Below are 13,368 nucleotides of genomic sequence, written 5' to 3' on the forward strand. Positions count from 1 at the left end.
GTTTTGCAAGGGCAATATTGCAATATGCATGCTCAGTATGGTGACCAGGGGAAGTCACCCCGTGGCTCAGGGGAAGGCAGTCCAAACTCAGTTCTTACTGCCGTCCCCCAGGGTGAGCTTGTTGAAGAGGTACTCTGCCAGGCCGTCTGCTGGGGCCCCCATCTTGAGCAGGTTGGTGAGATGGTCTCCCAACTCCTTCATGGACTTGACTTCCTCGAGCAGGAGGTGACTCTCCAGGAAGTGGCACAGATGGGGATCCGCCTTGTCGGTGGCCAGCTGGTGCAGATCGAGCAGGCTCTGGTTGACGTTTATCTCCAGCTGGAGCGCACACTCCACGGCCTTCAGGCCGCTCTCCCAGTGGTCAGGGTCTGGCTTCTTGATGTCGCCAAGGCGGAGGCGGCCTCCGCGCTGGTTCTGCAGCCGTATCAGCCACTTGGCGTGCTCTCCCTTCTGGCGCGACTGCTGCAGGAACAGCTGGAAGAAGTGCTTCAGGGCCACGTCGTCCCTGTCGAAGTAGTAGGCCATCGACATGTACACGTAGGAGGCGTACAGCTCCAGGCAGATCTGGCCGTTGATGGCGGCCTCGCAGTCGGGGTGGTAGTTCTGGAGCACCTGCGAGGGCTGCGGGGTCGCCATAGCTAGGGGCGCGAAGGCGAAAGCAGCGGGGCCGTTGGGCAGGCAGCGGCGGGGACGAAGGCGGAGGCAGCGGGGCCCTCAAAGCGTTCCCAGAGGGCGACTGGCGAGGCTGGAGACGGTCGTTCTCCGGGGTGGCTGGTGATGGTCTCTGGGATGGGACCAGAAAGCCGGATCTGCTACCCGGAAGTGGGGGGTAGGGGCGAGGGAGGATCCGTTAAATTGTTGGGAGAGGGAAGGAGGGGAGGCGGGGCGTGAGCACTGTGTTCCAGATTCCATCATAGTCAGGGTGAGGCAGGGTGGTTCTGTGGTGAGCGTCTAGTATCTAATGAGTTTTTAATTTTTCAGTAATATTTCTAGTTTGTAAGAACTTTATCTTGTCCTCTAATTGTTCCCTTTTTTTAGCAGCCTTTTCTTATTCTATAAATCCATTTTCGTCCCTTAAAATTCTGAGAATATGACTTTGAATCTTTGGTAAATGTCTCTTCTGTTTCCTGTATTATAGCTGGGGGGTTTTTTTTCCCCAGAAATAGTTCTGTTTGTCCATCATGATCTCTTTTGCTTTCCCCAAATATTTTGCAAACCTTTGTTCATTTACATTTAAGAATAAAGGACTCATTTGATTAGCCTGTGTAATTAGCATGGATCTGATCTAGAGTTGTGATGTCTATTTCACTAATAGGCTTCTGGGAATGGGAGGGCACAGTGTGTCAGTTATTAAGTGGCCTTGTCCTTTGAGAGTACATGGCATGGAGCTTGCAGGTAGGATAGGAACCCTCCCTTTTGACAAAATAAATATGCTATTTCTTTTTTTTTTTAAAGATTGGCACCTGAGCTAACATCTGTTGCCATTCTTGTCTTTTTTCCCCCCTTCTTCTTCTCCCCAAAGCTCCCCAGTACATAGTTGTATATTCTAATTGTAGGTCCTTCTGGTTGTGCTATGTGGGATACTGCCTCAGCATGCACCTGGGATCCAAACTGTCAAAGCCCTGGGCCGCCTAAGCTGAGCATGCAAACTTAACCACTCGGCCACGGGGCCGACCCTAAATATGATATTTCTGACATTGGAAGACTAATTTTCCTTTCTAGGTAGATGTGTCCTGTTGTTTCCCTTCTGTGCAGTTCTGCAGTTCTCTTAAGCTCATTCACTATCTTTGGAGTGTAGTTTTGGGAGAGTAAAGGTGGTGAAATGCCACAGGTGCTTACTGCCCAATGTAAATAGGGATGGGGGAAGGTGAGAGCAGGGCAGGGTTAAACAGATCTGCTGTTCAGAGCAGCTCTTTAATCTCACAGTTGACCAAGGACCCTCCACAGTGCTGCAATTTCATTTGCTCTCTTCTTAGAGTCTTTCTGAATGTGATGGGGTTTTCTACTGCAGATATTTCAAGTTCTCTGAATTAACCAATCTGATAGCCTCTGCTTTTCCTATCAAGAAGTCCTCTCAATTTCTAGTCTCCTAAGGGTACCCTTTTGTGTGTGTGTGTGTGTGTGTAAATAATTTTAAAATAATTTTTGTGTTTAGTTCACCACCATGATTCAATTATTTTTTTCTACTGTTTAAAAATGAAAATATCTACTTTATGAATAAGCAATACTTTTACACAGTTCAAAAACCACAGAATTCTCTCTGCAAGCAGCCGTTGGCTACTGTGTGTTATAATCAGTAGGAGAAAAAGGATGAAAAAGAAGAAATCATACTCTTGTTAAGAAAAATCTTAGGCATAGTGAAGAAACTTTAGAAACATATTCCTTAGTAGCACATTTTTTCTCAAGCGCACATAGAACATTTACCAAGATAGACCACATTCTAGGCCACGATGCAGATTGCAATAAATATAAAATTGTTTGTACCATGAGAGATATGTTCTCTGATCACAATGAAATTGGATTAGAAATTAACATAAAGATATCTGAAAAACACTCAAATATTTGGAAGCTAATAATACATTTCCAAATAACCCAAGTGTTAAAGAAGAAATTGAAGGGAAATTAGAAATTATTTGGAATTAAATGAAAACAAAAACACAGCATATCAACATTTGTGGGATATAGCTAAAGCAATGCTTACATGTTAGTTTATGGCATTAAGTTCCTGTATTAGAAGAGAGGAAAGGTCTCAAATTCATTATCTAACCTTCCACCTTAAAAAGTAGAAAAAGAAGACCAAAATAAACCCATGTCAAGCAGAAGGAAGGAAATTATAAAGATATGAGCAGAAAATGTAACCTCGGGCCCTCCAGGACCAGTTCAACTGACCCCATCTCTTATCAACAGAGTGATTAAGAATTGCCCTTCAGGGGCCAGCCCCATGCCGTAGTGGTTAAATTCACATGCTCTGCTTTGGCAGCCCCAGGTTTACGGGTTCGCATCCTGGGTGCAGACCTATGTACCACTCATCAAACCATGCTGTGGCAGCATCCCACATACAAAAAATAGAGGAAGATTGCCACAGATGTTAGCTCAGCAATGATTTTCCTCAAACAAAAAAGAGGATGAGGGGCCGGCTCCATGGCCAAGTGGTTAAGTTCACGCACTCTGCTGCGGCGTCCCAGGGTTCAGATCCTGGGCGTGGACATGGCACCGCTCGTCAGGCCACGTTGAGGCAGCGTCCCACATCCCACAACTAGAAGGGCCTGCAATTAAGATATACAACTATGTACGGGGCGGGGGGGGGGGGGGGGGGGGGGTGGGAAATAAAGCAGAAAAAAAAAAAAGATTGGCAACAGTTGTTAGCCCAGGTGCCAATCTTTAAAAAAAAAAGAGGATGATTGGCAATAGACATTAGCTCAGGGACGGTCTTCCTCACCAAACAAAAAAAGGAATAGAAAAAAAAAGGAATTGCCTTTCAGAAAATCTGCAAAATCGCATAGCCAGGGCATGCACAAAAGAAGACCTGAAACAAGCTCAGGACTAAAGACCCACCTCCCCACAGAACCCAAGGAAGTGGGCATGACCACAACTTGCAAGTTGGACTCTTATCAGAAGCAAGGGGTTCTTCATTCAGGAAGATCTGGTGTTAAAATTACTTCCTCACCCTGTCATAAATGTCTAAGACCTTACCATAAATGCTTGAAGCCTGCCAGTCAAAACCTGTCCCATCAGCACTTCTGCATGCCAGCCTGTTCTCCCTAACCTCTTAAATTTTGCCCCAAATCCTGAATCGGGGAGACAGGTCTGAGGGCACACACCCCCGTGTCCCTGCACATCAATCTCGCAGAATAAAAGCTGATTTCTCCCCCAAAGGCTAATGCCATAATTAATTGACTTGTTCGTGCACATCAGGGAGAGAACCTGAATTTTTTGCCATAACAATTGGTGACTTTGCTGGGATCAAGGTCCTGTGACTGCCAGCCTGAGGCTCTGGAACTTTTAGTGGGGTGTGGGGTCTTTTCATTGACCCTAAACAGCTACCTAGACAATTTTGTCTAGAGACTTGACTGATTAGATTCCAATTTTCTGTTTCCTGGCTGCAGCGCTCCAGGCCCCAAGGTGTTTTTTTTTATCCTTTGAGAGAAGAAACAGCTTCTGGATCAAGACATCTCTGAGTTCTTGGTGAGTAACTTTAAAAAGGCGACTATCCCTTTCCTCATCTCTCTGGTTTGATTTCCTGGAAATATGAGTTTAGCTTGTATTCTGGGGAATCCTGTTGGGCTGAGACCCAAACCTTGAGCCTGAACCACCCGAGGTAATTAGAGGCAGGAAAAAGTTTCACTCATAAAGTTGCTTATGGATCTGGGCAAGCCCTGGCACTGCATCTGACTTGCCCCTGACAATCTGGTTTTGAGTAGCTTCTGGCACTGGTTCCGAACTACTCCTGGGAAACTAGCTAGTATTCTGATCTGCGTTATGTGTAGAATTGTATTGTGTGTTAATGTTTGTGTGAATTGAATTGGTTGTTTTGGGGACTGAGTTTCTCAGTAACGTAGCAAACTCTCTTTAGAAAGTACCTTGTTTGTTGCAGCCACCTTGGGAAAAGCCCCCTAAAATGGGGATAACTATAAACAGCTGGCAAGATTATCTGAGATAATTTAAAATGACAGTAGCTACTTTGAGTTCCTTTTGAGCTTTTGAACTGAGAAACAAAGAAATCTTTAAAGAGTCAAGGGCTCTACCTTTCAACCTAGAGGTTCCAGGAGCTGTCAGTATTTACAAAGAACTGCAGAATCTTACCAAGCTTGTTTTGCATCCTGAGGGCTTGGCCTTTGTTGTGAGGGTCTTGATTTCAGGGATGCCTGAAATTTCCATGATCTGGTTCAAGCTGCAGCATAAATATACTTTTGACCAGTTGTGTCTAAATTCTGAAAGAATGGGAAATGCTAATTCGAACCCCACCTGTAGCTCCCTAGACTGCGTTCTCCCAAATTGGGCGACTTTTAGCTATGAGTGCGTAGTACGAGCTACTGAGTACTCATTGGTTTGTTGATCTTCTCCTCCCAGAGATAGTTACCATTCTTCTTTGTCTATGTCTTTGTGTCATTTGTCATAAAAAGGAAAATCCATAAGGCGAGATACAGGCATCTCTATAAGCCTGTTGTCTGGGCGGGCCCACAGTAAATTTTGCCATAGGGCCCACCTATGGCATATGTGCATAAGGTGGAAGCTTTTGCTAAGGGACATCTTGGAAGCCAAAAAAAGGCCATAATATTGTTGGGTGAGGGTCAAGTAGGCATTATGTACTTGCCACCTCAAGAAGACTCCCGTGATAGGATAAGTTGGTCAAGGAACAGGGTGGATGATGACAGGTGCCCCACTAACCTCAAAAAAAAGTCCCTGCAATGATGAGGTACTCTGTAAAGCACACACGATCCCCATCCCTGTGGCATCTCCCTCCTAGGTATTAGTCTGCCTCTGAGAGACCCAAAGTGTAGCTAATGCTGTTAATGTGCATTTAAGATGACGTTTTTTTTCTTTTGTCTTGTTCTATGTCTTGAGAGCTTGGCTTTGTGACCTCTTTGGTCATGAGAGGTCCCAGTCCATCAGGGGCCTTTGTCATCCACCTATGTACTGGCAGCCTTTACTTTCTTGGTTTATTTTTGGGGTGAACTTTCTGGATCTTGTGAGGGCCGATTATTTTGCACTCTCTTTTGGGGATGCCTCTTGCATCCATAGTTAAGCCATAAATGCTTATTGGTTTGAGTTGCTATTAAGATCCTACTCCTCAAAAGTCAGAGGATGGATCCTTAAATTGGAAAATCTTCTAAATTGAAGAAAAGCTGTAGCTGCAAGGGTGGGTCAACCTCTTTCCAGTTATTTGGGGAATTGGAAACAACCGTTTTTGTCTTGAAAATCCCTGTAAGGCCAGAGGTATGACTCTAGAAGGCAGTTCAAAGATCACTTGTCCTTTTCCAATCCCAAACCCTCCCCTGTTCCTCTGAAAATGCTCCTAGATATTGGGATGTTAGAAACTTATAAGGCAAATATGCCTCAGAAACTCCATCTTGGAGAAAACTTGAGTGGTTTCTCTGTGGCTTTGTGATGTAGTTGGACAGGTAGATCAACCTATAATGTCATTTAAGTTACAGTGCAATTAATGAGAAATCAAGAGCAATTGTCCTTAAAAAAATTCTTGCAAGACTGGAAATTCAGCTCTAGAGGCAGTTCAGGTTCCACCCATTTCCCTTATCTCAAAGAGCTTTCAAACCCTCAGGAGAATAGCTAACCCATCACTAATTCCTAGGACTGAAGGGGAAAAAAGGAAAAAGGAAAGAAAAATGGCCATAAGAGTGCCCTTGCCAAAAACCTAGCATCTTGAATGTCTTCTCCATAAATATTAGTAAAACAGCCTTAAAACAAAATTTGAATGCATAACTAGAGAGCTTTGTATTACTGTACTTGATTCATGGCAGTAATTTTAAAACAATAGCTGTGGAGGCTTTGTGTATATGGATATATTTGTATGTTATATATGTGTGATATTTTACCTCCGGATGGTATGGCCAAAATTAAGAGCTCTATTTAATTGGCTTAAAGTAAGCACTTATGTAAATTATTTCTAAATGTAATGGAAACTAACCTAAATGTCTTTCAAGTTAGCTGATAAAATTAATCTTTGGTAAATGAAAGCTTATTTAAGATTGTTGGTTTGATTAAAATTGTCATGTCCTCAGAGTTGTCAGCACTGGATATGATGCAGACATGAAGTCTTTATTCTCTGTTTGTTGGTCATGTAAGCTGATGTTATCTCTATTACAGAACTGGTTAGCAAAAATAATAAACTTAGGTGATGGCTAATTTTGTCTAATGTCTCATGAAGTTTTGTAGGCAATCTAAATAATTGGGAATGAATAAACTAAATAGATGTGGACAAGATGAAAGTGTTGGGTGAACATTTTAACAATAATTATGTGTTATGGCACGTGTATTTAAAATAACTTCCAAAATCTCTTTGATAACTTGAAACTTTGAAGTTTTGCCAGGTGAAATTAAATGATAAAAAAACGCATTGGATATCTGGGTTATTTTCAAATAAGATAACATTCTGAAACATTATCACTAAACATGTCTAAGTTTATCTACTTTGGGCTTCTTATTACAGAGAAACAAATATGTTTGGGTCTATTAGTAAATATGTCATATTTTATTAAAGATTGTACAATGAGGTAGTGTGTTTCTGGAAATTATGAAAAGTGCTTAGAATGCTAATATAAAAGTTTATAATTGCTTACCTTTTAGTTTTCACTAAGGTCTGTAAGGGTTAAAAATGCTACTAAAAATTAATAAGTAAAATATCTTTGTATTCAAGGAAAGTAAGATGTATGTTTTCAGTAAAGAAGGTATAAATAATGGAAATATTTTTGTTTGTTAAAAAAGGTAAATTTGTCCTAGAGTACTAGGATGGAAGAAAGAAGGCATGGGACAAATTCTGAATGTAAAAAAAATGTTATAGAAGGTTTGTTGAAAAGAAACCCTGAGGAAAAAATTTTGCGCATGGTCAAATTGGCTAAGATTGGAATGAATAATTAAGTTAATAAGTTTTAATATCAGAAGTAAGCTGATGCAAGGTTAAAATTTGGTTCTCTCTGTCTTGGAAGGATAATTTTCCTGGACTTTTAGTCTACTCTTAATAAAGAGATTATAAAAAGTTTTTCTTTATTTTTGAGTAAGTCTACCTAAAAGACAAAAAAAAAAAACTGTGAAGGTGTTTTTTTGACCATTTTAACTCTGTTTGACCTTGGCTGTTTCTGTTGTCACTTTGATTGAATGGATAACTGAGTATTGTTTCACAGTGAACATTGTTTCCTATTTAACCTAGTATTTTAAAAACTTTTGATATTTTTGACAAGCTTCCCCCAAAGTTAAAACCCTAAATGAAGTCTTTCTTTTGACCTGAAAAAAATAATTTTCTTTGAGAATTTTCAGGGGACCCCTGAGACTACTCAAAGAAATTTGTTCTCTCTTCCTATAAAGAGGGAGATACTAAACTAATTAGGCTTATTTGGTATGTTAAATCACACAGGAAGAATTGTCAAATAAGTGATGATAAACCTTCTTAGGTGGTATTATGTGCATAAATGTTATTGATATAAATGTTTTAAAAATTATATAACATTCCTAAAATTCTGATCTGTCCTGGTTGTCAGCCATAATTCTATTAATTCTATTATCTTGAAGTGTTGTATGTCACAGAAATAGCCAAGTGTTTTTGTCAATTGCCCTTTTGAGTCTTTTGTCATTTGCAGATAGTTGCTCTTTTACCCTGATGCTTTTGCAAATATGCTTTCATCTTTAGAGAGATTCATGGAAAGGACTCTGACACTTACTCTAGAATACAGGTTTTTGATAAAATTTCAGATCATATAACTGAACTGGGTAAGAAATTATAGAACTCTAGCTGAAAAACTGACTTTGTGAAATTGCTAACAGAAGATCAAGATCAAGAGTTGATTGTATGGGACTGAATGAACTGGTGATGATGATTATAATTTTTATGACTTTTCATTTAAAATACTGCTGACTTTTTAATGTTTTGTTTTTTTCAGATTTAAGGAAAACTTTTTCTCTTTCCTCTTAAGCTGACTATGACTTATAGCAATTTGGTAAATTATACTCTTGTAAACAGAATTGGAACATTGGTCTTTTTCTCTCTACCTTATCCTTCCATGATTTGAAAACTCTTAGTGAGTAAATATTCTTATTTTCGTAGCAATATAGTTATTTGCATATGTTCAATAAGAATCTGTTCCCCTTCTAACAGGACACAAATGGAAACATTGGTTATATTACAAAAGTTTTGACTGGAATGTCATATTTGAGAGAAACATACAGACTCAGATATGACAAGACAGCTTTTGAGGAATAAAGGTTGACTTTATGGAATAAAGTTACCTGAAAATACTGGCCTCATACCTTACTTACAGGATTCCCAGCCTCACCAGATGAGTGAAGAAGGTCACTTCCCTGACAGGTGCAAGGGACCTCAGGATATTTGAGGGAACCTCAAGAAAAGAGAGGACTTAACCCAAATCTATAGATATTGCAGGCAGAGTCTGATGACAAGTCACTGTCTTGGTTTTCCTGGCCTCAAGAGGCCTATAAAGTTCAATCTGAGATTCCTTATAAAAAGTTCTACAAGAGCAGATTTGAAAGAGCCTGTATAATCTGTTGCTACTCTTGCTGTATTTATGTAAATCATTGGGCCGAGTTTATTGGAATTAGACTTATTTTGCCAACCAATGCATCTTAGTTGGCTATCTTTGGTAAAAATGAGGGTGATTTTAGAGAAAAAATTATGTTTCAGAAGGAACTATAATACACACTCATAGATATTAGCTTCTAGTTCTGATAATTTTCCTTGAGGTTTTGTTTTATATCTGTTAAATGGACTGGTTCCTGAATTCTTCTTGTCTCCTGAAATATCTGGCTACAAATCTCCAAACTAACATTTTCAATTTTTTCCATCATTCCAATTTGGAATCATTGAGAACTGAACCTGCCCTTTTTCCTGAAACCTTGCAAACTGAAGCTGGACATCTTGATATAAACTTGAGAGATCCATGCCTGTTGCTGTGTAAGCCACTCAAAAAGATACCTGAACACCCAATGACATCATCAGAGACATTTTAAACTACAAAAGATACTTTGACTCTGACATCTAGAAATCCTTTGACTGACTACTCCCTGGGCTCAAAAACTGATCTATAGGGGCCAGCCCCATGGCCGAGTGGTTAAGTTCACATGCTCCACTTTGGCGGCCCAGGGTTTTGCTGGTTTGGATCCTGGGCATGAATGTGGCACCACTCATCAAGCTGTGCTGAGGTGACATCCCGCATGCCACAACTAGAAGGACCCACAACTAAAAATATACAACTGTGTACTTGGGAGCTTCGGGGAGAAAAAGGAAAAATAAAATCCTAAAAAAAAACTGGTCTATAATTTGCTCCAACTATGAACCTTGTTTTTATTTCTCTAGAAATGCTTCTTATTAAATACCTGGTTACTTGCTTACACAATATAGGCCTAACTTTGGGTGTCCACCTGCATTACCATCTTACTAAGAGACCAATTTCATGAGATAGAACAACTTATTCTCTTTATCAGCAGGAAGAAGCTACAGCAGTCATTGCCCTATGTCCCTCAAGACTGAGGAATGATCAACAAAAAGGTGGTATTTATAACCACAGGCTCTCCAGCATGAGTTCAACTGACCCTATCTCTTATCAACAGAGTGATTAAGAATTGCCTTTCAGAAAATCTGCAAAGTCACAAGCCAGAGCCTCTGCAAAAGAAGAAGTTGAGACCTGAAATGAGCTCAGAACTAAAGATCCTAATCCTCATGGAACCCAAGGATCTGGAAATGATGAGAACTTGAAAGCCAGACTCTTATCAGAAGCAAGGGGGCCCTCATTCAGGAAGATCCAGTGTTAAAATTCCTTCTCCACCCTGTCATAAATGTTTAAAACCTTACCATAAATGCTTGAAGCCCACCAATCAAAACCTTTCCCACCAGTGTTTCCACGTGCCAGGCTGTTCTCCCTAACCTCTTAATTTCACCCAAAATCCTGAATCAGGGATACAGATCTGAGGACACACACCCTCTGTGTCCCTGCAGATTGATCTCGCAGAATAAAAGCTGATTTCTCCCCCAAAGGCTGATGCCATAATTAAGTGACTTGTTTATGCTCATCAGGCAGAGAAACCCAATTTTGTGCAGTAACAAAAACAGTGGAAAAGAAGACAGCAAAAATAAATAAAAACGGTAGATCAAAGCAGGTTCTTTGAGAAAATTAAACAGATAAACAAAAGGATATATCTCTAGACAGACTAATCAGGGGAAAGAAAAAGAGAAGACATGAATTGCCAGTTTCAGGAATGAGAGAGAAGACATCATTGCAGATCATACAATCATTCAAAGGATGATGAGGGAATATAATTGTGACATTGTTATATAATAAGAAGTACATATTTTGATTTTCATCCCCAGCTCCTGGCCATGAGTCCTAAAACCCTTGTAATTTTCTAAGTGATAAGAGCCATAGAAGCATCTTTTGTTATAGCGCTTGTTTTTTTTCCCCAGGTCCTGAAACAGCTCTAGAGTGATAAAAGTGAGAGGAGCATCTTTTGTTATTCATAGCAAACTTCTTTCAACTGCATCTGAATTTATGATAATGAGGTGATTTTGAGAAGCCCCTAAGGATGGAGGACTGGTTGCCAGGGAAACCAACAATGTGATTACAGGGGTGGAACTTTCAGCCCTTCCTCCTGACCTCCAGAGGTTTATACCTGCTTTTTTGTAATTGCCAAAACCTGTAAAAAGCAAATCTCCTTCAACTGATAAATGGATAAAGAAACTGTGTTATAGCCATATAACAGAATTCTATTCAGCCATAAAAAGGAATGAATTACTGGGGGCTGGCCCCGTGGTGAGTGGTTAAGTTCGCGCTTTCTGCTGCAGGAGGCCCAGTGTTTTGTTGGTTCGAATCCTGGGGGCGGACATGGCACTGCTCATCAAACCACGCTGAGGCAGCATCCTACATGCCAAAACTAGAAGGACCCACAATGAAGAATATACAGCTATGTACTGGGGGGCTTTGGGGAGAAAAAGGAAAAAGATAAAATCTTAAAAAAAAAAGAAAGGAATGAATTACTAACTGATACAAACAATGTGGATGAATCTCTACTGCATTATGTTAAGTGAAAGAAGTCAGACTCAAAAAGCTACATACACTATGATTTCATTTATATTTCATTCTGGAAAAGGCAAAACTATAGACAGAGTTATCTAAGTTTGCTGGAGGTTGGGGGAGGGGTTCACTATCAGGGGACACAAGATGGGGAATTTCTGGGAGTGATGGGACATTCTTTATCTTGATTGTAGTGGTAGTTAGACAACTGTGTACTTTTGTCAAAACTCTTGGAACTGGACCTCAAAAAATGTGAGTTTCATTGCATGTAGGTTATACCTTAATTTTGAAAATCAACTAAATTATAGGGACAGAAGAGAAGGAACTAGGATTTTAGCCAGGGAAACACATAAACACAAACACGCATGCACATACACACATGCACACATATATAACCTAAGAGCATTTACAAAGAAATATTCAACTAAGTACACATTCATGTATGGTAATATGAATGGAATTCACAGATGCCCTAGGAAGACATTAAACCAATGGTAAGTACTTCTTCTAACAAAGATCATAACTGTGCTGAGAACTATTGGTAGCCTGGTTTAATTTTTCTCCAGTTTCTGGGTAAAAGTGTCATGTGATACCGACTGAAAAGCCTAACATATTCTACATCAAAACATGGATAAAGAATACCTTCAGAATATATTTGTACTTTTTAAAGTAATACATGTTGACCTCTTGAAATTTAGTCATATAAAAAATATTAACTTCAGTTTTAGAAAAGAAGAAACGACTAGTGCATATATTCTATTTCGATGACTTTTGTGTAGTCTTTTTGGCCTTATCCTCATTGTAGGTGGGGAATGATAGGAGAATTTGATGATTGTTTTTTCCTTTTGGAAAGGAGATTGTAATATTTGTATGTTTATGTTTTTCCCTGCCTGTGTAGAGAAAATGAATTAATATTTCTTCTGGATAGGGAAAAAATCTGTAGCATAAAATAAAACTTGAAGATAGTGAAATCAATGGCGCCTGCAGCATTTTGTGAAATTCTGGAATGGCATATGGACTAAACACAAATTAACCTAAAGAAAATCCTTGATCATGCAAATCATTTTCATTTGCGTGATACTCCTGAAAATATAGTACTCTTTGTAGGAAATGTTTTTTATGGAGAAACTGTAAAGCATTTTAGAGAACAGTCTTGTGCAAAGAACACCAGATCAGAGACAAGGAGCTGAACAAAATTCTTGGAAAAATCAAGCCATAAGAAGATTTAAGACTTGAAAAGTCCATTTGGTAACTCTGTACAGACTTAAGATTAGACAAGACCCAACAAGATAACTAAATTGCCTAAGGCCCTATAGCTAGAGGCAGAACTAGGAAGTGAATCCAAGTCTACCTAATACAAAGTTACTCTGTCACTGAAAGATACAGTTTCTGAAGGAGGTAGCTAGTTATTAGAACTCAGAGAGTCTAGAACAGCACCGTCTACTAGAAATAGAATATTAGCCACAAATGCTAGCCATATATGTAATTTTTAGTTTTCTAGTAGCCACATTATAAAAGGTAAAGAAAAATTGGTGAAATTAGTTTTAATAATATATTTTAGGTAACCCAGTGTATCCAAAATATTAAAATTTCAACATGTAATTAATATCAGAAA

The 13,368-nt window shown here is 39.6% G+C and overlaps 2 protein-coding genes across 2 annotated transcripts in view; one reads left to right on the forward strand and one right to left on the reverse strand.

Moving 5' to 3' along the window:
- Window positions 1-12,724, forward strand: part of LOC123282603 (uncharacterized) — a 61,797-nt gene extending 49,073 nt beyond the window's left edge. The window contains exons 6-7 of the mRNA XM_070501747.1: window positions 4,107-4,185; window positions 11,147-12,724. Of these exons, the coding sequence (XP_070357848.1) occupies window positions 4,107-4,185; window positions 11,147-11,153 (86 nt within the window). The 3' untranslated portion in view covers window positions 11,154-12,724. The remainder of the gene's footprint in view (window positions 1-4,106; window positions 4,186-11,146) is intronic.
- Window positions 54-696, reverse strand: LOC106838997 (ferritin heavy chain-like). Its single transcript, XM_044764079.2, has one exon. It carries the CDS (start codon window positions 634-636, stop codon window positions 88-90), a length of 549 nt encoding a protein of 182 aa, XP_044620014.1. The 5' UTR covers window positions 637-696; the 3' UTR covers window positions 54-87.
- Window positions 12,725-13,368: the final 644 nt, after the last annotated feature.

Source organism: Equus asinus, chromosome X, assembly GCF_041296235.1.
Source record: "Equus asinus isolate D_3611 breed Donkey chromosome X, EquAss-T2T_v2, whole genome shotgun sequence".
Lineage (NCBI taxonomy): Eukaryota > Metazoa > Chordata > Mammalia > Perissodactyla > Equidae > Equus > Equus asinus.